Source organism: Mustela erminea, chromosome 9 (assembly GCF_009829155.1).
Source record: "Mustela erminea isolate mMusErm1 chromosome 9, mMusErm1.Pri, whole genome shotgun sequence".
Taxonomy (NCBI): Eukaryota; Metazoa; Chordata; class Mammalia; order Carnivora; family Mustelidae; genus Mustela; species Mustela erminea.
Window position 1 is genome coordinate 813325 of NC_045622.1, and position 23518 is coordinate 836842.

The 23518-nt window shown below is 53.4% G+C and overlaps 1 protein-coding gene across 1 annotated transcript in view; it reads right to left on the bottom strand.

Annotated features, from left to right (window-relative positions):
• Nucleotides 1-19184: 19184 nt before the first annotated feature.
• MMP20 (matrix metallopeptidase 20) overlaps nucleotides 19185-23518 on the bottom strand; it is a 48808-nt gene continuing 44474 nt past the window's right edge. Inside the window, exons 9-10 of the mRNA XM_032358211.1 lie at nucleotides 22232-22335; nucleotides 19185-21281 (exon numbers count right to left, since the gene is read on the bottom strand). Coding sequence (XP_032214102.1) covers nucleotides 21181-21281; nucleotides 22232-22335 — 205 coding nt within the window. The 3' untranslated portion in view covers nucleotides 19185-21180. The remainder of the gene's footprint in view (nucleotides 21282-22231; nucleotides 22336-23518) is intronic.

The following is a 23518-nucleotide window of genomic DNA, read 5'->3' on the forward strand; positions in this document are numbered from 1 at the left end:
CCATTCTGACAGCTGTGTACATGCTCTGTTTTTTATAGCCTTCCTTTTCATGCCTCTGCTTTCCTCCTGCTGCAGTGTGATTTTTTGCTTTGTTGTTCCGACCAGACAGATTTGTCCCACTGAAGGAGCTTTTTTCAGTCCTGATCAGTCCCCTTGCATCAGAGTAACCTCTCTGTGCTGTGGATAGCTCAGCTGAAAAACGGGGGGGGGGGCGCCTTTCTCTTTTGGTTGGTGAGGGGAATGATGAGGCGTCAAGTGCATAAGCCAGTAAGACTTTAATAAATGCTGGCTAGGATCTCGGTCATCGTCATTATGTGCTGGGGGTTTTCATGCACTGCAATCTCTATGAATCCAGCACGATCATCAGATAATTAGGTATACAAGAAAAATAGGAAGTTTAAGTGGTCTTGTTCTAAGAATTTTACTGATGCTGATAATGCCAGTGTTTTCTGAGACGGGGGAACTATTTTAAATATCACATTGTGGCATGTTATAATAGCCATTAAAGATACCGTCTTATCATAGGTGCTATTGACTTTTTATTTTCTACATATTTTTAAAAAGACCTTATTTATGTATTTGAGAGAGAGGGAGCACAAGCGCGCACAAGGAGGGGTGTATGGAGAAGCAGGCTCCCCACCGAGCAGGGAGCCCGACATGAGACTTGATCCCAGAACCCTGGGACCATGACCTGAGCTGAAGGCAGATGCCCAACCCACGGGGACACCCAGGTGCCTGGCGCTGTTGACTTTTAAATAAGAAAAGCATTTGTGATATTTATCAGTAAAATCTTCGGATGCACAGTATGAACAAGAAGACATATCCAGGAGGTAAAATCACAAAGACGAAGACAAAGTAAATCAGGTCTTAGCACAAGCGACGTCCGTGAATTTTAAATGCGTGGAAACATTTCACGTCCAGAAGGTGGGTTTCTGCAGAGCCAAGGAAGGTAGGGGGTCCCTCCGTGGATGCAGCAGAGGGTGGGCGTCCCTCCCACCATGTCAGATGACAGGTGACCCCACCACGTGGCATCCACACTCGTTCTGAGGGGGAAGGGCCTCTTCTGTGCCCTGTTCTGTGTGCTTCCTACCTCCTCCATCACCGAAGGGAGAAAGTGGGAGACGTTTCTCTTCCTTTCTATCCCTTCCTTTCCCCAACACTCGTGGCCTGCTGGGGTCTGGAGCTCCTTGGACGGGGAAGGGCCGGGAGCTTTTTAGCAGAGCTAGGCATCTTACCCCCAGCGCCGCTTCTTACAAGTTACACCTCGGAAAGAAAGGGAGTGACCGCGTCATCCCAGCCCAGCCCGGTGGACGGACGTCACTGTGTGTGCCTGACCTCCTCTGAAGGACTCAAGCTAGAGGTCTGCACAGAAGAGTTGGAAGTGACGGGAGGCGGGTCACAGCCAAGCACTGGACGCAGATAATGTGCAATTCAGGGCTAAGTGTCCCTGTTCTTACCAAAAACCTTACCAGCTAAGTCTTCCGTTTCTTCTTCTGCTACTTCTGCTGGCTTCCAACCCCACAATGTGGTTGTCTTTACTCTATTTTTACGACCAGGGGTCTCTCAGTAATCTCCAGATTGTCTTCTTATGACCCGCGTTCTCTGAGCCTCCCTTTCCATTCCAAAGTTGCTCACCGAGGTATTTTCCTGGGCTCAGACCATCGTTTCTGCCGACGCAGGAACCCAGCCCTTCGGCCACATCAAATAACAGGACCCTCATGTCCAGGGCTTCCTGGGATTCAAGCAAAAGGGAAGCCAGTCATTGGCGTCAGGCTGTACCTGAAACTGCAGTGGCAGACCCCCCAAATGTCATTTCCAGGGGGAAGAGTTTTGGCTTCCAGCCAGCCGCACTGGGAGCGTTTGCTCTGCCCCGGCCCCTCTTCTCTGCTTACACGGACGCTGATGATTAATTAGCTGTTGCTTGGAGGCCTAACAGTTACTGGGATGTTCTATCATCTTGTTTCATGTCTCCACCTTAAGCGGCTCGGAGGACTAGAATCAGCAGTGGTTTTGAAGACAGCCAAGCCTCTTGGGGTGTGGGCTGAGCCCCGGGAGAGGAGGGACGCTACACGGCGCCCTCAGGCCACTCCCTGCGGCCACCTGGACCACACCCTCCGGTTCTCTTGAAACCAAGCCCACGGTCTTCCCTCTGTTTGCTCCTGTGGTCCTGGCTCAGGGAATCCACTGGTTTGAACCCAGACTCACTCACCATAGCCAGGGACATTTCTCTGACGCTTTGGGTTTTGTTCTGTACTGAATTATGTGGTTACACACTTGCCAAGCCTCCAAGGTCACGCCAGACCTACCAGCCTCTCTGGCAGCCTTTCCCACGAACATAGCAATGCAGGGCATGAACAGACGCTACATAGAAACACACTGGCAAAATAACTTTGGGAGACACTATACTAAAGCAAGTTAACAGTTTTGCTTCCTGCAGGATTTCCTAGAACCTCCAACATGCAAATCTGTGTTCTGAATCTATGATTTTACCTTCCAAACTTATTTGACCGAGGATTTCTTACTCTTTAGGCGTTTTTAAGACGCAGGGTTCTGGCAAAGACTGCGTGGGGAGGGGTAAAGGTCTCATGCTGATCAGGCTACTCTCGGTTATTCACAAGGGGACCCCCACCGTGGGGTACAAGGCCAATTGTCCCCCTTTTCTGGGCCATCAGTTTTCTGTCATTTTTTTTTCTTTCTTCTTGCTTCCTGAAGTTATTCAGTCTTCTCAAAAATTTCCTGTGTTTGGCTGTTTTGCGTCCTTATTTGGGATGGGTGTTTCAGGATATAATTTTGCTGATCTGACATCAAAAGCTGAGCTGGTGGGGAGGCAGGATCACATGTAGGAAGACAACTGAGTCCAAAGTTGCTGTGTCACCTGCTCTCACTGAACACAGCTTTCCACGATTCCCTTAGAGAGGAGTGTCCCCCAGACTAGGTGAATACTGGTGAGGGCAAGGGTAATGGGGAGGGAACTTTTTCTAAAACTAGCTAGGAATACTTCCTAAATTGTTTGGGTAATTCTACTTTTATAATATTTTTAAATTCATCATAGACTCCACTCTGGAGAGAAGACCTTTTCCTGATCCCATCTCTGAGGTGAGTGGACTCAGCACTGTCAAGAAATACTTATCTTTGGGGCACGTGGCTGGGCTCAGTCGGTGAAAAATGAGACTCTTGATCTTGGGGTTGTGAGCTGAAGCGCCATGTTGGGTGTATGGATGACTTAAAAATAAAATCTTTTTTAAAAAGTATATCCCCAGGGACGCCTGGGTGGCTCAGTTGGTTAAGCAGCTGCCTTCGGCTCAGGTCATGATCCCAGCGTCCTGGGATCGAGTCCCACATCGGGCTCCTTGCTCCGCAGGGAGCCTGCTTCTCCCTCTGACTCTGCCTGCCACTCTGTCTGCCTGTGCTCGCTCTCGCTCGCTCGCTCTCTGACAAATAAAAAAATAAAAATCTTTAAAAAAAAAAAAAGTATATCCCCAGATCTTTTCTTAAATTTAAAAAAAATTTTAAAACTTTTTTTTTTAAATTATCCATTTGAGAGAGAAGAACATGAGCGGGGGCGGGGGTGTGTGTGGAGAGGCAGAGGGAGGGAGAAGCAGACTCCCCTCGGAGCAGGGCGCCCAACCCCAGGCTTGGTCCCAGGACGCCGGATCATGATCTGAGCTGAAGGCAGAGGCTTAACCAACTGAGCCACCCAGGTGCCCCTATATGACCTGATTTATTCATTCTTGCACCAAAAACATTGCTTTGTCCATTTTATGTGCTTGGTCCTAGGGATAAAGGAGTGAACAGACATGTACTCTGGCCTCACACGTCTGGGGAGACAGAATGGGACCATCTTACACGGGAAAGCATACATGAGTAACAGCGGCGTAGCAGGGGACTAAGTTGCTGCAACTGCGGGACTCTTCTCAGTCCTTACGGAATCTGATCACTCGGAGGCAACCAACACGCCAGACTCCTGCTTTCTCTCCTGCCGTGCTGCCCATTCTCTTATTCACACCCCCTCTGCTGTCCATCTCCTAACTCCTGGCAGTCCTCAAGGTTCTGTCCCCTTTCCTTCCCATGGTACGAATGCTCCTTGGGTGGTCTCTTCTTCATTTACGGTCCGTTCCGTGATCAGGTGCTGGCTTGTCCAGTGCTGATATGATCTTGTCCTGTCCCTGAATTCTGGCTCCTTCCTATTAGCTGTGTGGCAGCACATGTGTACAGACACCTCTAAACCTCATTTTCTGGGGGATGATAATAGGCCATCACTTAGTTGCTGTTGGGATAAAGGACATGTTTGTAAAGCACTGACCTCATTTCCTGGCCTAAATTTGCCTAAATCTGTCCCCTTTAATTTGAATTTCCTGTTACCTTCTAGAAATGTCCATCTGGATGTTCCATTGGAACTACACGTCCTAAATGGAAATTGTGATTTCTTTCTCACCAGTTTCCTTCTCCTCTGTGTTCCTTATTTCGGTGAACGTCACCACAGTTCACACATGGCTGTTGTGCTCCGTGGGCATGCCATGGACCGGGGCTCCCAGAGGTGTGGGGAGCAGTTCAGCTGGGGGCCTCCCAGCATCACGGACGCAAAGAGGAGCTTGCTGACTCTCTGGTTTCTCTGGTCAGTTTATGGTGTTGTTCTGGGAGTCCTTCTCGGAGGTCTGGCCTTTCCGTGACTTTTATTAAGAGGTGATTCCCTGTATTTCCTTTCTTGTAAAACTTGCAAAGGCAAATCCTGTCTCTCTCAACTGAATCCTGACTGATGTACCACTTCTTGGGATGACTTTGAGCAGAGAATGAAATGACACAGATCGCGGGTTAAAACTATGCTCTGACACATAGTAAGAGCCCAACAATCGGTCCGAGAATTACTTTAAGGCTCCAATCATCTGTGTCGTTGAAACCAATCACTCTGGGCTCTTCTGCCTAGAGACCTCCTGGATACGCTGTGGTGTATGAATGTTAATACCCTACCTCACCGTGATTCGTTTATCCAGATGAAATTACCACTGGCAAATCACGCCTAGCTAATCCACAGGCTTTAATTGGACTTCGCTAGTTTTTGAAGTCATGTCCTTTTCTGTCCCAGGGCCCAGTCCTGGATACGAAATGGCATTTAGCCTTTAACTCTGTCTCTCCCCTTTAAACAGCAGATGAGCAAGAGAGGCGGCTAATGTCATGAGCCGGTCGACTAATGGTCTCGAGGTCTCTATGTTCCTAGGGCCCTGCTTTTCCTTGGTACCCAGGGAGACCGGTATGATTTTCGGTTTCCTAAATTAGGGCAGTATGACACACAGATACCCAACATTTAAAAAGAAGAGCTTTTTGTTTTGTTTTGTTTTTGTTTGTTTTTCTTTTGCACTTGAATAAGGATACGGTTCAAACTGAATGTATAATTCTTGTTGTTACTTTGAACTCTGTTCCCTTCACAGCTCCGTTACGAGTAACGGCTACTGCTCGTCCAGCGCCTCTTACTAAGTGCTTACGGGCGGCTTTGCTGGGAATCGTCACAGCAGAACTGACGGATAATTTTAGTGCGAGGTTGTTCCTTTGTGGTCTGCTTGGCGGCCCTCCCTCCGTGGGCCGGCCGCTCCTCCTTCCTGGGTCCCTCCCTGGGCCTTGGGGATATCAGTCCGGGAGTGGACGGGTGACCCCAGCCGCAGGTGTGAAGAGCCTATTCTGGCCTTGAGGTTCACAGCCGTCGACAGGAGCGTGTGTTTTGGGGCACGAGCCGTAAGAACCCGCGAGCTTGCCGCAGCTGACGGCTGTCTCACGACCACATGGAGAACCCTAGTCTGAGACCAAAGCTGAGTAGGAGGCCATGGATTTCCAGTCATGCCGTGGGGCTCCTTACATTGGGCCAGGGCTGAAGGGCTACTCAGGCCCGAAATTTCCCAGCAGGTTGCTGGAGCTCCCCGTGTACTGGTTGGCTGCTCGGTTTTCAATGCTGCGTGTTTGGGTTGGCTTCCTGAGGCTTTCAACCACATCGTTCAGGAAGCGGTTACTGTCTGAGTTTCAAAGGTCCGTGGTGATGGGCGGCGGAGCTGGGGTTGGAGCCAGGCCTGCCTGTCGGTCAGGACCCTGGGCTGCCTTTCAGCCCCTCATGCCCACGCGGTCCCTCAGTCTGCAGCACGCGGTGCATGTCCATCCCCACCAGCGCTGGGCTGGGCCCTAGGATGGACGTCCCATGACAGATTTCTAATACTAGGCTGTGTCGTGTGATCACCACGGTTATTAATACCAAATAGATAATAAAATGGTTTCACCCACTGAATTCCCGTCTGGGCTGATTCTCCTTCCTTCCTGACCCTGGTGTGGCCACCAAAAGCTGTGGTGACTTGAACCAGGGCAGTCACAGGGAGACTCTCCCAACCCATGGCTGCTGCCCTGCTTAGAGCCCTTAGCACCCATCTCTGGGAGTCTGGGTGAGTTGTTTACTCATGCATTCATTTACCAAAGATTTATAAGGCCTACGATGCGTGGTCTGGCCCGGAGGTAAGGCGAGGGGACCCGAGGAGAGTGACCTAGGGAATGTGCCCTCAGGAACGGGACACACAGAATCGGAGCAGTGTGGTCGGCGCGACAGTAAAGTGTTTGCGGAGACACTGAGGGGCGGACAGGAGACACTGAGGGGCGGACAGGAGGAAGAGTTAGGCGGCCTGGGGGCGCTGGCCGAGGCACCGAGAGCCATGGAGGCAGCGTCATACTGTTGACATCTGAAGTAATCAGTGTGTCCCGCTGCCTCGGTAGTCCCTGTGAGGAACGGTCCTGTCCTGGGGACCCCGATTCTGCAATCAGTGCGGACCAGTCAGACCTGCTGCACAGTGGCTAGACCAACGGGAGTCGGGCTCCTGAATCGCCCCACGGCCACGACCGGGCCCTGGCGCTCGTGTTCATGGGCAGAGGCAGGCTGATCCCCGCCCCCCGCCCCAGCTGCCCAGCTGCGTCGCCCCATCCACACACTGCGCGTTCTCCTGTGGGCGCTCAGGTGAGGCTCCGAGGTCCCATACCGCGCACTCACCTGCGCATGTCCCTTCAGGGGCGCTTCCCCGGGCCTCCCCTCCTCTGATCGTCACATCTTTCCTTCTCGCTCCTTCTAGACCCCGAAGAACCAGTCGGGCAACTGTGATAGCCCAGAGCGTTCTGCTGGTCCTTCCCACTTACCCTCAGCAACACCAACCCCCGAGTGCTCAGCCGTCTGCTTCCTCCAAGTGCTCCGTCTTTCAGAGCCGACCCCTTGTGAGCGACCGTCGGTGATCCAGGCACCGACGTGGGAGAGGGGAGGACGGCTCCCCAAGGGCGTCACTTGGCACAAGGATCACTTTGAGCCGCAGGGAGCTGAGAAGACACAGAGACGGGAAGAGTTCTCTGCCCTCTTCCTGAGGTCGCCTAAAGGCAGGCCGCACCCCTGTAACCTCCCGCCCCGTCCCTCTCTACCAGGAAGGATGGACGTAAGCACCCAGGGCCCCGCTAGACCCTGACCAACCTGGAGGGGCACCAGAGGAATTACACACTGAACTTCACTGGCTCGATCGTCTCCTGCCTTGGCCCCTGATACATTTACCTTCTCACACGGTGCTCCCCCTAGGAACTCAGATTTCTTTTCCTAGGTCTTGTTTCTTCTCTGAAACGTAATGTATCTATTTCATGAAGGTGCCGTATAAACCCCAGTCTGAGCAGTCCCGACGTCTCAGCCGGCGCCCCCATTAATACACTTCTGCTCTTCTCCATAATCTATTGTGAGTCTGATGGACAGGCCCCATCTGGAGAACCCGGAGGAGTCAGGAAGCAGTTTTCTCTCCTCTCCAACAGTACTCACGGAGAACCCCGTGAGACGGTCCATGTGAGCTGGGGGAGAGGCACCGGGGACCCCAAGGTTCCGGCTACGCTCACAGAAGCCGTGCTCTCTGGGCTGGGCAGGGCCAACCCACATGGGTCTCCTGCTGTGAACGGGCGTCTGGTTCCAGAATCCCAGGGGTCTTCCCTGCCACGGTGGGGGGCTTCTTAGATCCTGCAGGTGTGAAACGTAATAAAATTATCCTTCTGGATCTCACTGTCATTAAACCTGGCAGCCTCGTCATTCTTCGGAGACACCCGCTGCATCAAGACTCTAAAGATCGTCGTTCTTTTCTCTTAGTGGCTGGAGGTGGACTTGCCGCAGCTCGTCGGTCGCCGGCGAGGGGTACTGCGGGGGCGCTGGCCACCCAGCCCGCTGCGCGGTGAGTAGAACCACAGGGAAGAACAGGTGAGGGGTGGTCCCGAGACCATCACTCCACGAATTCATCTTCCTACTGAATTAAACCGTCCCCTTTATCCTAAATGAAATGATCTTTATACACTGTCACTGAAACGTCTCCAGATACGCGAAGACGTACAGGCGACCTCACAGCAAGCAGCTAAACAATATGGTTCGTATCTACCTACTTTCCAGTCACAGAAATAAATACACATTTAACTATAAAACGTGTGTGATGGTGGTTTCTTCTGGGGAGGGGCGCACAGTGGGACACTGATGACGGGAAATCCTCGCTTCTTACCTGGTTAACCATAAAAGCTGACTTTGTTGCACGTTTCGGGCCCTGTTCGCCGCCTTCCTGTTTGCTCTCCTGACTCTCTACAAACCTGCGAGGAACTGAGATGAGCAGCAACGTGTGAACGACGTTATGCCCGAGTTGTGACTGTGGACAGACCGGGGTGGGACCGGCATGCGACCTCAGTGCCCTGCACTCAGCTTCCTCACCTGCAAGCTGTGAACACAAGTGGTCCATGAGGAACGGGGCTGCTGTGTGGAGCACTTGGGGCGCCCGGCAGACCTCCCTTCACCGCGGCTTGGCTCTGGGCACATCCAGGGCCTGGGCAGCTGATCCTGCCCCTTGCACCCGGGCCGCGGGCCCACAGGTACCCGATTTGGCACGTGGACACCGTTGTTCTACGTTCTTATTATTAATTACAGCTGTTAACCTCCTACTGAGCCTAATTTACAAATTAAACTTTATCACAGGTGTGTGCGGGTAGGAGGGAAACCCAGTCTGCAGGATTGGGTACCACCGTGGTCCCGGGTGTGCACCGGGGTCTCGGGCTGTCCCCCCTGCAGGTGAGAGGCGCGGCACGGGTAGATCACAGCCCGAGACGTGTGGCCAGCGCTCCCGAGACCGCTGTCCCCGTGACCAGCCTCGTCTCCATTTCATAGAGGACAAAAGGGAGGCACAAAAGTTTGAAGGGACTCGAGAACGAGTGCAGGAGCCAAGTTTCTGAACCGCTCGGACACCAAAACCACGGCTCTTCACTGGGAATCAGTCTGTCTTCTTGGTTCTGCATCTCGGGGGGTTTGGGACGTGTGCTCATGAATGAACGCACATTACGCACGTATCTGGGAGGAAGCCAAGACTGTCCTAAGAAATGAATGGAAGATAAGTGATTTCTGTGGGACGGAACAGTTTTTTAAACTACCCCGTGTGATTTTTAAGAGAGACTTGTAGCTAGTCTTTTTTTTTTTTTTTTTTTTTTTTTTTTTTTAACAGCATGACTGAGCTGAAATCTACCCGAACGGTGGTTGATTGTCTTTGTCGATTGTCTTTGTCGAGAGAGGAGTCCGAGTTAGGAGTCGTGTTCTAGCTCTGGTAGAATTTTCCAAGTCTCTCTGGTACGCGGCTTCACATGCACTCACGGCTTGAAGCGCCGACAGAGGCGGCGGCCGGGGGAGCCCAGCGGTGCCCGCGGAAGTCCCGGGGCTTCCCTGATGCTCCCTGACGGTGTTTTTTGATACTTTGCATTTTATTATTTTTGTCCTTCTTTCTTCTCTGATGTAAATCACGATTAAGTTGGACACGCGGACCCTCCTGTTCTGTGTGTGCAGTTTAGTGATCCACTCACGGCTTCTGCTGTCAGGGGTCTCCTCTGCCTCCTTGTTCATTTTGAAGAAGTTGCATTCTCTTGTGGTAAAGAGAAGAGTTCTCCAATGTTTACTAAATTCCCCTGGAAGTAATTCCAACACCGCATCTTAGGCTGGTCGTTCTTGTCTCAGAATCTCCCAAGTTGGCAAGATTCGCGTGGTTACTATGAAACCCCACAACGGGGTGTATGGCCCCTTCGCTCTGAATTTCCCACATCCTGTGTCCGGTCGCAGACCCACCTGAGCAGTTGTCATGCCTCTGTGCATTTCTGAGCAGAGTTACTTGGTACCGGGGATAGTCTTGGTCCCTGGGGACCTGGGTCTGGTGTGTGCGATGAGCCGGAGAACATCCACTGGGAGACAGCATGGAGGGAGAGGTAGGGAGAGTGGGGTGGACACCATGAGCTCAGGAGCCCCTTGACGCAGACACCGAGTCTGGTCCTTGGTTCCTCCGTGTCGGCTGAGCTGGGCTGTAAGAGGAACGCCGACTCCGGAATCAGACACTCATCGATGCAAATCTCAGCTTTATCATCTTGGACGGCTTAATTCAGTGCTCTGAGCCTGTAATCATCTCTAAAATGGGTTAATATGGAAGATGAAAACTTTCTTGTTTCTGGTTTCCTGGGTCTTAGTAATTTTTTGAACTACCTTTAGACCAAAAGGGATGTCCAATAGTCCTATTGATGTAGTTAAGTCCAAATCAACTTAAAAATTATTTATATTCCCAAACCAGTAACTATTAAAAAAAGACATGTAAATTGAAAGAAAAATTATTATTATTATTTTTAAAGGATTTATCTAGGCATGAGTGGGGGGAAAGGCAGAGAGAGAGGGAGGCTCCCCGTGGAGCCACGTGTTGTCATTCTTGGGGACTTACTAGGAGAAACTCTCCGTGGCCCTCGGTGCTTAACTCTCCGTGTTTGCCGCGTCGTTGTGTTGACTCAGAAATCCAGAGGTGCCTTATCTTCCCAAGGGGACAGGGGAGAAGAATGGCGTGCCTTCTCGCGGAGCTTCAATCCTCAAACCATGCTGAAGACGTGATTCCTCTCTAGGAACCGGTGCCTTTGAGAATTTTTACCCATGAGAGAGGAGAAAAGAGTCCCCAGCTCTGACAGCTGACCAGGTAGGGGACAGAGCAGACGGGTCTTCTTCCACCTGCGGACTCCAGGCGGAGGAGAAGACAGGTGCTTTCACAGGCAGCGAGCGAGACCCGGACTAGAGACTCAGGTCGTTGAAGACGGTTTCAGAGACCTGAGTGACAGTGGAGATGGGAGCCTGGGGTGGACAGCTTTGTTTGCACAATTTCATTTACGGTGTTTTTTTTTTTAAATTTATTTATTTGAGGGAGAATGAGTGAGAGAGAGCATGAGATAGGGGAAGATCAGAGGGAGAAGCAGACTGCCAAGGAGCTGGGAGCCCAATGCGGGACTTGATCCTGGAAGTCCGGGATCATGACCTGAGCCGAAGGCAGTCGCTCAACCAACTGAGCCACCCAGGCGCCCCTCATTTATGGTGTTTTGTTCATGAACATCAAAGTCCAGGAAGTGGGAACAGAGGTCAAAGAAGTGAAACTGCTCTGTGTGATGAAAGTCATGGGAGTTTCCTGTTTTTCTTGGTGGTCCCCAGAACGTGTTCACGGGCCTCTGAACTTGGGAGGTGGGAAAAGGGGGGATGCGGGCCGAGAAGAGAGGCAGCAGGAAGGAACGCCGGTGAGCCAGCAGGACCAGAGGCTTTGACAGTGAACCTGTCTCCTCTCCCCGCTCAGGCTGCCATGAACCTCCTCCTCGGACGGCCCACGTGGTGGTGACGCCCTGGGCGTGGGGAACGGGGGTGGTGGCCCGCGGTGGCCCTGCCAAGGACAGGAGGATGGAGCGCCCGGAGGGTGGCCAGCCCCAGAGGCCCACGGCCAGGCTCCAGAAGCAGCCAGAGAAGAGATGATGGGGACGAGGAGGAGGCGGAACAGAACGTGGCCTGCTCGGGCGTGGGGGTCCTCAGAGGGCTGAGCGGCGCTGTGGTCTGCTGGGCCATGGGGGGCGGCAGGGCAGACCGGGGGCTCTCATTCTCCTGCCTGGGTGTTTGAGAAAGATAAGAAACCAGGGTTGTAAATTTGGAGACACTTGGGCTGAATCGCAGCCTCTCCGCTGGCTCGGGGGGTCCAGCCCGAGAGGAAGGTCAGGCCCACATGGGCCTCAAAGAGGCAAACTGTCTCCCAGGCTCTGCCCCCTGGAGTTGTGAAAGGGGAACCTCCATGATCTGGGGGCTGCAGGGAGCTGGTCAGACAGCCAGAAGCCCTGGCACCCTTCTGGGCCTCCCTTCTGCCTGCCGGCCCCCTCCGCCAAGAGCCGCTGCCCGCACCGTTAGGGGAGCACCTGCGGCGAGAGACGACTGGCCAGCCCACAGCAAACAGAGCCCGAGAACAAAGGGTGCATTCAGGAAGACAGAGCAGTCACGCCACCGGGAAAGGCACACCGTGTGGAACCACTGTTTCCTCCAAAGTCCCGGGGTCCATGGTATTCTGGGGAGCATCCCAGAACCCCAGAAGGCTGTTGGCGACGGGTGCAACTGTCTCCGAGCCAGAGCCCTCCACCTCCCTCTGGGCCTGCATCTGCCTCCCCGCCTGAGTCACCCTTCCCCGCCTCCTGAATCCCCACTTCTCACACCAGCACCAGCCTGCAGATGCCACGGTTCCCACCAGCCCGCGGGACAGAGAGCAGCTCTCCCTTTCTGGGTGTTCTGGGAGGGTATGTTCCAGTGTGTCTGTGGGCCCTGCAGTGTTTCTAGGGACAGCTTCCTGGCTCAGAGCATCTGTCATGGGCTGCGACCCGGCTCCTAAGTTTCCTTAGCCCAGGAACAGAGACCCAGTGCCAGCACAGGGTGGTGCCATGGGGACCAAACGGAACACCTGTGAGCTCATCCTAGGTGCTCAGTGGAAGTGGCGGCCCACTGGAGCCCACAGGCCGCGGGGGGAGTGTGCGGTAGGACACCCGCCTTCCCCGGGGGCTTGGTGCTGCTGGCAAAAGCTGACTGTATGCACAGCTGGCGTCCCGCGATCTCCTCGTGCATCTACACCGCCCTCTTCTTGGTGAGTGGCTGAGGTCACCGTCACTGGAACTACGGTCTGAGTTCCGAAGAGCCAACAGACAAGGTCTTGAGTTACAGCCCAGTTAGGACTTGGGGGCTGTCTGTGCTGGATCTAATAGTTCTGCGGTTTGGTGCTTGTTGCCTCTCACATGCTCCAGCGGCACTGGCCCGGCGTTCTTGGCGTGACGTGGCCGGGTTAGTCATGTAGTCCTGTTTCAGAATCTGGGGCTCTGTTGTTAGGAGAATAATTAAATCTTGGGCGGGAACTGGCTGACATCCCCGTAGAGACAAGGGCAGGTCCCACGATGCTGAGCCCGGAGGCACAGGTTCTAGGCATGACAGGGGTTATCTGGAAAGGTCACTGTCAAGGACACTCTCATGGACCTAGGAATCAAACTCTCCTCTGGTGAACTTGGACTCAACAGACATTTATTCTCTCCTCCGTAGGACCTTTACAGCGGGTTGCAGTGTTTCACGAATAAGGCCTTGTTGGAACAGTGTTCGGTGTAACTATGAACTGACCGCCAGTTCTGTTTTGTTCCCGTGGTCCTCCCTTCCCTTCTTCCCCTCCTCCTCCTCTGGACAGACGAGTCCGCTGCTCCCGTCCGCGGGGGTCGGGTGGTGCGTAGACTGTTGCTCTCCGTGAACGCAACAGTAACAGTGACACCGCTGTTGGGAAGGTCACACAGAGAGGACATGACCGCCCCCCCTGTTGCGGCCCCTGAGCTCCATCTGAAAACCCCAAGGCTCATGACCCCCTCCCCACCCCCAGCCCCTACCAGGGGTGTCCATCCTGCCCTCCGGCTGCTGTCCCCACGGCAGGTGCAGGTGCAGACACGTGCGGGGCGCCCAGGACGAGCCTGCAATGAGTGTCCTTCTGGTGTCCCCCATCTGTCTGCGGCCGTCCCCTCCCCCCAGGTCAGTCCCCGCACTGGTGCCCTGGTGTCTGCGGGCTGTGGTCAGATGGCACCAGGAAGCACCCTCCCAACTTCCCAAGCAGCCGCTACGTCCCTAACCTCCTTCAGTCTGAAGCTTCATTTAAGAAAACATCCCACAGTGTAGCCTGCGTTTTCGAGTTACTGACTCAAGCCCCCGTCCTCGGCTTGATTTTCAGGGTCCTAGACGGCACGAGCCTCATGTAGCCGTGTGAACGCCTCCTGTTTCTCTCCAGGAGCTGCAGAATTTTCTCCTCACTCTCTTCTGCCAGAGAGTGTCCTCTGTGTACTGGTTTACAAATACGTTGTCTGTCCCGTGGGTGTTTCTTCAGCGTTCACTCAGGGCTGGGCGGGGAGCTGCAACCCAGGCCTCCTTCGAACGCACACCTGCTGCCGGGGGCCCCCAGTCTTGCCCTCCCCGTGAGCTGCCGGCACAGAAGGTCCTGCCCCTGCCCGAGGAGGGACGGGGGGTGTTGGGAGTCACCTCGGCTGGTCGGTCGCTTCACCTCTTGAGTCTGTACTTGTCTGTAAAATGGGGTAACAGTGATCTTTTCCTCACAAAGATTTACTTAAAAAAAAAAAAAAAAAAGAGAATGAGGCCAAAATGCCTGGCATAACGTATACCACACTCCATGTTATTTTTCCCATGGAAAAAATTTGCTTTTTATTCAATCCAATTTGGCCAAACTTAGTCTGCACGAGCTCCTTTCCTTTTTGCGCTTTTCCACACTCGGACTGCGACCGTCCTTCCAGCCCAGCTGCCCTGTTTTCTGGAGCGCCCACTCCCGCTTTCCGTCTCCCCGGTCCCGGGGTTCAGGATAGGATTCAAACTCACACCCTCCGGGGTTATTCTCTGGCCCGAACCGTTCCGGCCTTTTCTCACAAGAGTCCCTCAGGCTCGGCCGGGTGTCTCTGGTGTCGCTGGGCGCTGTGTTCACGCGACCGTGTCTAGCTACTAAGAACAACTGTTCTCGGACGGCAGGGAACACTTCCTATACGTTGCGTGTGCTGTTCCGCTGTGGGGGCTGTGCGGGACGCGGCCGCTAGTGAAGGGCACCGTGAAGCCGCGCTGCGATGTGCGTGTCCCGTGGCCCCCGGGCTCGCCGTGCCCACACCCCTCCCTGCCCACCACCCTCGTGATGCGAGCGATCCCGTCTGCGCCTCAGCACAACGGCAAAGCCCCGTCCTCTGACAGCCTGTGCCTGCAGGAAGCTGAAGCCGCAGGACGGAAATGTCCAACGCCAAGGTTTTCTGATGCTTTTGATGAAACTGGTTGTGCCCCAGAATACTGGATGAGGACATTCTCTTTGATCCAATGATCTTGACCTTGTACCATTTCAGGAATAGGGTTCTCTGCAGCGTCTCTGGGTGCGGGCTTGAGGCCCTGTTTCGGGGTGCACACAGACACGGGGGGAGCCTCCCGACCTCGTCTGGAGGCCTGGGCTGTGGCTCTACCCTGGGCCCCACGCAGGGGCCGGCCCACCGGAGGGCAGGACAGGTCCTTTCGAAACAAGCTCCGCGGGCCGGCCGGCCGGAGTTCCAGATGTGAACGTTGACGCAAGCCTTGATTTAGAGACTCGCGGGACCCTGGTCTTCAGGCACACACAGAAGAGTGCAGGAGAGACCTTGCCGTCACCGTCTGCTGACGTGGCAGAGGAGTCTCCACTGCAGGAACAAAGAGATTTTTTGGAAAAGTCGTGAAAGTTCTTTTACTGAATTTAATTATGATTCTTAGATGACCAATAACTCTTCCAGGAAAGCAGTCCTTAAGATTTTCTGTTTTCCTTTGTGAACTGTCCCGTGATTTTTGTATCGAGAAACATAAAAATCAAGAAAAAAAGAAAACCCAAGCCTCTTATTGAGCATTAAACCACGTTCTTTTTTTTCTATAAGATTTTAACTTATTTGACAGAGAGAGCGAGCGAGAGCACAGGCAGGGGGAGCAGCAGACGCAGAGGGAGAAGCAGGCCCCCCGCTGAGCAGAGAGCCCGACGCAGGACTGGATCCAGGACCCCAGGGTCATGACCTGAGCTGAAGGCAGACGCTTCACCACTTCACCAGCTGAGCCCCCCAGGCGCCCCCAAACCGTGTTCTTACAGCGGGGAGGGAGAGCGGGTTGGCAGCCTGACGGGTCCCCATGGGTCCACGCCATCCGGCCTCCCACGGGGCCCGTCCAAGGCGCAGTTCAGAGCCAGCTGCTCCCAGACCGCACACCCCTCTCCCACGTGCTATGCCCTGAAACCTGAGAGGTTTTTGCTTAATTCCAACACACACTTCAGGAGCGAGTCCTATTGGTTTTACCTAGAAAATTCCCTCTGTCTGACCCGTTAGCGTCCGTGCTGCTGCTTCCTCGGTCGGTGCCGTCTGCATCTCTGCCCCGTCTGTGGAAGGAAATGGTGGCTTTCCTGCGGGGCCTCAGACTCGCCCAGCCCCTTCCTCCCACCTCCTGCTCCCTCGGCCTCAACCAAGGGCCTCCAGGGCGCGGCATGAAGATCCCCGGCTCAGGGAGTCGTCTCCCTGGACAGGGTTAGGAAAACACGCCCCGCCGCCCGCACTATACCCTCTTCCCTGCTTTGCTTGCTTTTCTCAGAGGAAGCTCAGTATCTTTCATTACACCCAGAACGTTCTCTGGAATACTGACTGTCTCCATCAGAAGAGGGAGTTCCTTGGGGGCGAAAGCTCCCACGGGAACACAGCGGCGCCGAGGTGTGGTCAGCACAGAGTCAATGCTTCGCACAGTTTCTGAACGGCCGGAGAGTGACCGCGGAGGGTGGAGAAGGTGGGTGGCCGGATCCCTCAGAAGGCTGAAGGGATCATTCACGGAGATAAAGCTATTTTAGGGAAGAGATGGAATCTTTCCAAAGCAACTGCTGGTCACACGACCGACTTCCAGATGGAATCTTTCCAAAGCAACTGCTGGTCACACGACCGACTTCCAGAAACTGGCCGTTCGCACGGGGGAACCACCCACGGTGCGGAAACGCGGCCGCCACCCGTCAGCAGGTCACGGGACTGGCTCGCGTGAGACTCCTGCCGCCTGGGCCTCGAGAGCTGCGCACACATCTCCCGCTACCCCAGAAGCTCACGCTGTTCGTCGTTGCTCTACAGGCTGGGGATGTTCTAAGGACAAACAAATGGCTACTTCCACAGACGTGCTTTCTTCCCCCTTCCCACCGCAGATGATCTAAAATGGATTTAGAGGTTACAGTTCTCAACCGGTCTCCGCAAATGTTTTCTCACGGAGTTGCTCTGGTCCTTCTCCCTGCTCGTGCCTCCTCCCCCTCTTCCCGGGACAACACCCTGTGTTGTGCAACAGACGTTTGCTTTCCTCCCCGACCCTTTGGAGCAATGCCCTGAATTAAAGAGGGGCGTACGGCGGAGAGGTGAAGGACGCGTGCGCTACACGAAGCCTCGTTCGGAACCGGGTCATTCACTGATTTCCTGGGATAGCTACTCACTAGCAGTCTTCCCGGGTCTGTTCTTAGTTCAGTGACGAGTGTGTAGGTGGTGGGAGCAAGGACCGCGGCATTACGGGGACAGCAGGACGGGCTTTCGTCCGGCCACGCCCACAAGCCCCTTGGGGTTGGGGATGGCATCACGGACAGGCTCAGCAGAGGGACGTGATCTACTGGTTTATAGGGCAACAGACAGAAAATCGTTGGGACTGTCCTCTGCTGCATGTGAGAATCTAAAATTCCAACCTGCTGACCGGCACGGTTCGCTTCTCCTCAAGCGGCACTCCCTCCCGCAGGCGATTTTAGCTGTGAATGTTCACCAGCCCCCACCCCCCATCATCGTCTATTGGAGGAAATGACTGAAAGCAAGAGGACGACGACGACGTTGGATAATGCAGAAACGAAAGCACTTGAAGGTGCTCAGATAACTGAAAAATGTATCGAGCAGAAAACCTGCATAGTCCGTGCGCCACGTGCCCCACGGGAGGGCGGTCTGAGGCGTTTCCGGATGACCACGTGGAAGAGAAGCGAGGACCGGCCAGAGCGGGGTCTGCGGTCTCACAGCAGGCTAACTGGGAGCGAGCTCGGGGCAGCCACAGAACACTCGGGCAGAGCTGGCCGGGAAGCCCCACCTGGGGGGCTGCCCTCGTCCTTAGCAGCCCCCCGGGTGCTTTCCCAGAGCTTCCATGTGGGGCTGCCCAGAAACAGTCACCCCCGAGGTTAACAGGACAACGACCAAGGTCACCGGAAATAAAACTCCGTTCTGCTTACTCGTGACCCCAAGAAGAGCAGTTGAACTACACCGTGTCCGACTGTGACTTAACAATATGTTTGCCCTCAGTCACTCTGAAGCCAGGTGATGAAGAGATGTCTTAAATTATCTGGACACAAACTTGTTTCAGGCAAGCACAGAAATGTTCCAAGTGAGTTCTGACACAAACACAGTCCGTAGGGAGCCTGCCTTTCCAGAACACAGACAACGGTGTCTGGGAGCCAGAAGTTCTCTTACTCCACAAAGAAATAATACTGGGGCGCCTGGGTGGCTCAGTTGGTTAAGCATCTGCCTTCGGCTCAGGTCATGATCCTGGAGTCCCAGGATCGAGTCCTGCATCAGGCTCCCTGCTCGGTGGGGAGTCTGTTTCTCCCTCTGACCCTCCCTCTCCTCATGCTCTCTTTCTCTTTCAAATAAAAAAAGAAAAAGAATAAAGGGGTGCCAGGGTGGCTCAGTGGTTTGGCCTCTGCCTTTAGCTTGGATCATGGTCTCAGGGTCCTGGGATCGAGCCCCGCATCAGGCTCTGCTCAGCAGGGAGCCTGCTTCCTCCTCTCTCTCTGCCTGCCTCTCTGCCTACTTGTGATCTCTGCCTGTCAAATAAATAAATAAAATCTTTTTTTTTTTTAAAGAAAATTTTAAGAATTATTCTTGGGGGGAAGGGATATAGCAACAGTCAGTACATTATTTGATGACTGATTTCATTTGGAGTTTGGAAAGGAAAATTTCAGGCCACGGGTTACCAAGCCTCGTGATGCCGTATAATGTCTTCAGTTATCTCAAGGGATATATACAAATTCTCCAAAATGTCTCAAAGCACATTTATTTCTAATGGCTTCCACACAACAATTACAGAGCCCCTCTAGAGCACCTGTCACTATCTAAGGGCTTTGTGTATTTTGACTTAATGTATTTAAGCCTCTACATATCTCTAGGACATAAGAATATTCCATTCTAGTCTTAGGAAGGAAGAGACCAACACTGAGATTAAGGCTAAAAATAACAGATCTGGGTTGAAGGCAGTCAGACCTCAGAGCCCATGCTTTTTTGTGCCCTGCAACGCTCGTTTATTCAGTGAAGGGTCTGCCTGGTGCGTGTCCCCAGGCGAGCCCTGGGCAGCTGCAGGACCTGTGGCTTGTGGGGCTCTGCCCCAGATGTCTTCGGGCTAACACTTCCCTGCTGTGGGTCCCTGCCCCAGCTGGTCAGGGCGCCCTGCAGAGATCACCATGTAATCTGGAGCTCCTGGCCTATGGTCATTATGAAGACAATAGGTTTATTGAGAGGCAGTTCACATCCAATGTATCCACTTAAAATGTACAATTCAATGGCTTTCCGTGTGTTCACAGAGTTGTGCGACCTTCACCATCACCACTTCTAGAACATTTTCATCACCCCACAAAGAAACCCCCGACGCTGAGCCTAGGTCACCCTCCATCGCCCCTCCCCCAACTCCTGGCAAGCACGCGTCTGCTTTCCCTGTGATTTTCTTCTTCCAAATGTCTCGTAGAAACGGAATCCTAGAGCCAGTGACCTTTTGTATCTGGTTTCTTAGTGTACTGCTTTCAAACTTATCCACACCGTAGTGGGTCTGCTGGCCTCACAGGTGTGCGTCCAGGAGTGGAATCGCTCGCTTGTGGCTCACTCTGTGTTGAGCCTTCGGGGAGCGGCCAGGTGGCCTCGACTCCTTGCCACCACACTCTTCTCCTCCGATGGCTGTTTTTGCAAACGCAACTTTGCTTCCTCAATAAGGCCATTGACCTTGGAAAGCAGACGTGCTAGACTTTGTCTTCAACTGTCAGAGACTCAACATCTGCTCAGCTATCCATGGCCACTTTCAGTAACAGCAACCAAGTGGGAGCTGGGAGTCACCTCCGGGAACGGCCCTGTCCCTTCGTTGCCCCGTGACACCAGTTCAGTCAGTGATGGGGACAGTCACAGCAAATGTGTCGAGCGCTGGGCTGTTCCAGACGGCCAATGGAGAACGCTAAATGTATTCATCCCCTAACTTTAGACTCAGTCTTCAGAATCCTTGCGTTCTAGAGGGGGAGGTTAAAAGAGGTCACAAGGAGGACACACAGCTGTGCTTTCCCTGAACTGATGAGTAGGTAAGAAAGAGAAAAGGTTTAGCTTGAAGTAAGAAAGACTAAAGAGAGAGCCTCCCCCAGATGGAAAACCCCTGCCAAGAGACAGACGCCCTGGACGGGGTGAAGGCGGCTCACTGGGTATTGTACTGCCGGGAAGCCGGCAGAGGAGTGAGCGACTGCTGCTTCTCCTGGGGCTGCTCTCGGTTCTGAGCTTCCGCGAGGTACAAAGGGGGTTGCTGAACAAAGTGTGACGGAAGCTAGTAAATATTAACTGAAAAGAGAAATGAGGAACTGTTCTTAGACAACATTTTTATTGGCTTTTGTTAAAAGATTTCTTCTCGCCAAGTGTCCATCTCTTGCCTAGCGTGAAAACTCATTTGAATAGGTTTGCCCTCGACGACCTACTTCAAAGGCCAGTGAGCACATGGAGCTCGTCCTCCAACGATGAGAAGTAAGGCTCACAAACGGTATTTTGTTTGTGCCGGGTTCAAGGTACAGATGGACAAATGTCTACTTATCACAACGAATGCAGGGGCCACAAACGCTGCTGCTGGTAAGGAGTAATTATCATTTGTAAGGCAATGACGTTTCCTGTTAAAAAGAGTTATAATATGTGTCAGGGAATCCACAAATACGCTTCTTCTTGGAAACAAAACCCAAATTTATCAATTTGCTTCCGTCTATTAGGTAAGGAGAGAAAAGGCAGTGGGTGTCTAGTGGAAGACTGCATGGTTTCAGTTCTGATTTTACGTGACGCTGACCCTAGAGAAATTGTCCATTGAGATTAGAATTATGAATCTGCAGCCATGAAAAACTTGAGAAACGTAATGATTTCCGATGAAGTCTAAGCGCCCTCAGGATCGAAGGCTGCGGGAAGACCCCGATCCTACATTCTGCCTCGGTCCTTGTGGTCCCGGGACCAACTGCTGGCAGTCATGCTCACTCCCCAGAAAACTTGAGACCTTCCTGTTTAGCAGCCGATCCAGGAGCTGGATTTCAGCACACTGACCACGTCCTCCTTCTCTGTATCATACTTGTATGCTTTGGGTCCTGAAAAGAAGTAAATGTAGCCTAAAAGAGACAAGGTTGAAAACGTCATTACTGAAAATGACTGGCAGAGCCACAAAGGGAGGGTTTGGAGGCGGCCCCAGAGGGGGGCTGGGGGCAGCTGCCGTCCTGCACCGGCTCTCTGGGAGCCCTCGGACCCAGCGCTTCTGGGCTGCCCAGCCCAGCTCACTGTTCTCCCAGGGGTGCTTACCCAGCAGGTGGGTCTCAGCCGTGTTGGTGTCTCCGCTCCCCTCCAGGGAACCCCTCCTCTCCTCTCCCTGCCCAAACCTCTAGCCAGTCCCTAAAACTCTGCAGGTGTCCCATCGAGCAAACTCCGAGTGCAGATGTGGGTTCTCATCTTCCCTTTCTCCGCTCGTCTCTCGCAGTCGCTGCAAGGTCTGCGCTCAGTGCCGAGTCCCAGACCGCCCGGTTTCCTTGCACCGGCGTTTGTGCGGTGCGGCATTTCCTGGGGTTGTTAGCCGCACTACAAGAGCAGGCGACACGTCGGGACCTCTCTCTGGGTTTCGGACCGGAGTCCAGCCCTGGGCTCCGATCTCGGAAGGTGCCGACTGGTCTGGGAGATTCAGCTGCGTTTCCTCAACCCTGTGCGGTTCCGATCGGCTCCCCTGCTCCGTTCTAAATTGCAGGATGGCGTAAGGAGGTGGGGAAAGGCCCTGGGGAGGTCGACAGGATGTGCATTTCAAGAGGAAAGAGGGAGTTTTGACTGGGTGGGCTTGGAGGTGTACCCGACTTACGGACAGAAGCCATCCATCTAGAACTTTCTATCTGCAGACAAAGAGTCTTGGTGGCGGACATTCTGTACTCTTTCTCTACATTGGTCTGGTCAGCTAGACTGGTAAGGGACTCAGGACCAAGGACTCCTATGCGGAAGCCTGTTTTTCCTCATGTCAGAGCAGAGCCCACGTCTCCCACTACCTGTTTCCCCGGAGAACGCTCTCGGCGGAGATGCTCACCGTTCAGTTCCACAGCGGCGTCGATTTGGCCGTTGACCCCCGAGAATTCCTCCTCCGTGTTCTTCGGGTAGTCCTTCTCCATCTTCCGTTTCCGCTCATCGTAGCTGGAGGAAGTGTCATTCCACAAAACATGTCAGTAAGTGGCCTTTACTGATTGGAGGCACAGCCCTCGTTGGTCGTCATGAGCCAGGCCCGACTGAGGACTCACTCTAGATGCGTGTCTGTGCCTCTCTGAGCCTCTGTTCGCCGCACACGTCCGCACACATGCACAGACACACAGACACACACTGCATCACTTCTCTCCCGAGTTCCTTAGATTCTAGGATGGCTCGTTTGCTCTAGTCTGTAAATAGATATATTCTTAGAACTAGTCTTAGAATTATTCCATATATTGTAGCAACATGTTCCTATAATTTAAAAAAAAATGTTGGGCGCCTGGGTGGCTCAGTGGGTTAAGCCTCTGCCTTCAGCTCAGGTCAAGATCCCAGGGTCCTAGGATCGAGCCCCCGCATCGGGCTCTCTGCTCAGCAGGGAACCTGCTTCCCCCATCTCTCTGCCTGCCTCTCTGCCTACTTGTGATCTCTGTCAAATAAATAAATAAAATCTTAAAAAAAAAAGAATTAAGGAAAGAAAATCATTATTAAAAAATAGGTATGTTGCCTTCCCAAAGGAACTCGGCATGTACTGTTACTGCGTTATTTACTGTCGCAACGACCCTCCACCCCACTCTGTGTAAGAATTTCTGGGCTTGGATTCTTGTCCAAGAATCAGTTGAAAGCCCTTCCCGGGGGCTTTTATTCACGGGCCCCTTTGCTCCGTGTCTGTGGAGGAGCGACCGGACCAACGACGCACAGCGAGTGAACAAACACATGGGCAGTCAGTCACCAGGTGACATTCAGGGGCAAGAACATCTCGGATAACTGAGCCTCTGCCTTGAAACCAGGTGGACGGCATTAAATTGCTTTTGTTTCCTGGAGACATTACACAATGGACCAAATACTAGATTAGGCTTCTCTTGACGGATCAGCAGCCACGGTGCAGTGACTGCTCGGAAAAATGTCTCATGCCTGTCTTTGTGACCACGCCGCCCCTCGAATAGAAGACGGGGACTTGTATGAATCAGCCTGCCTGGTATGGGCTGACCGCATAGGCAGTCAGGCAGCCCTTGTCTCCAGGGTGAGACAGTTCCTTCTTCCTCGACACAGAGCTCCCAGCGGGGACATTCCCAGGGTGGACGCCCCACTCGTTTCCCACCAAAAGGTCAGACAGTTTCTGCTGGTGCCTGGA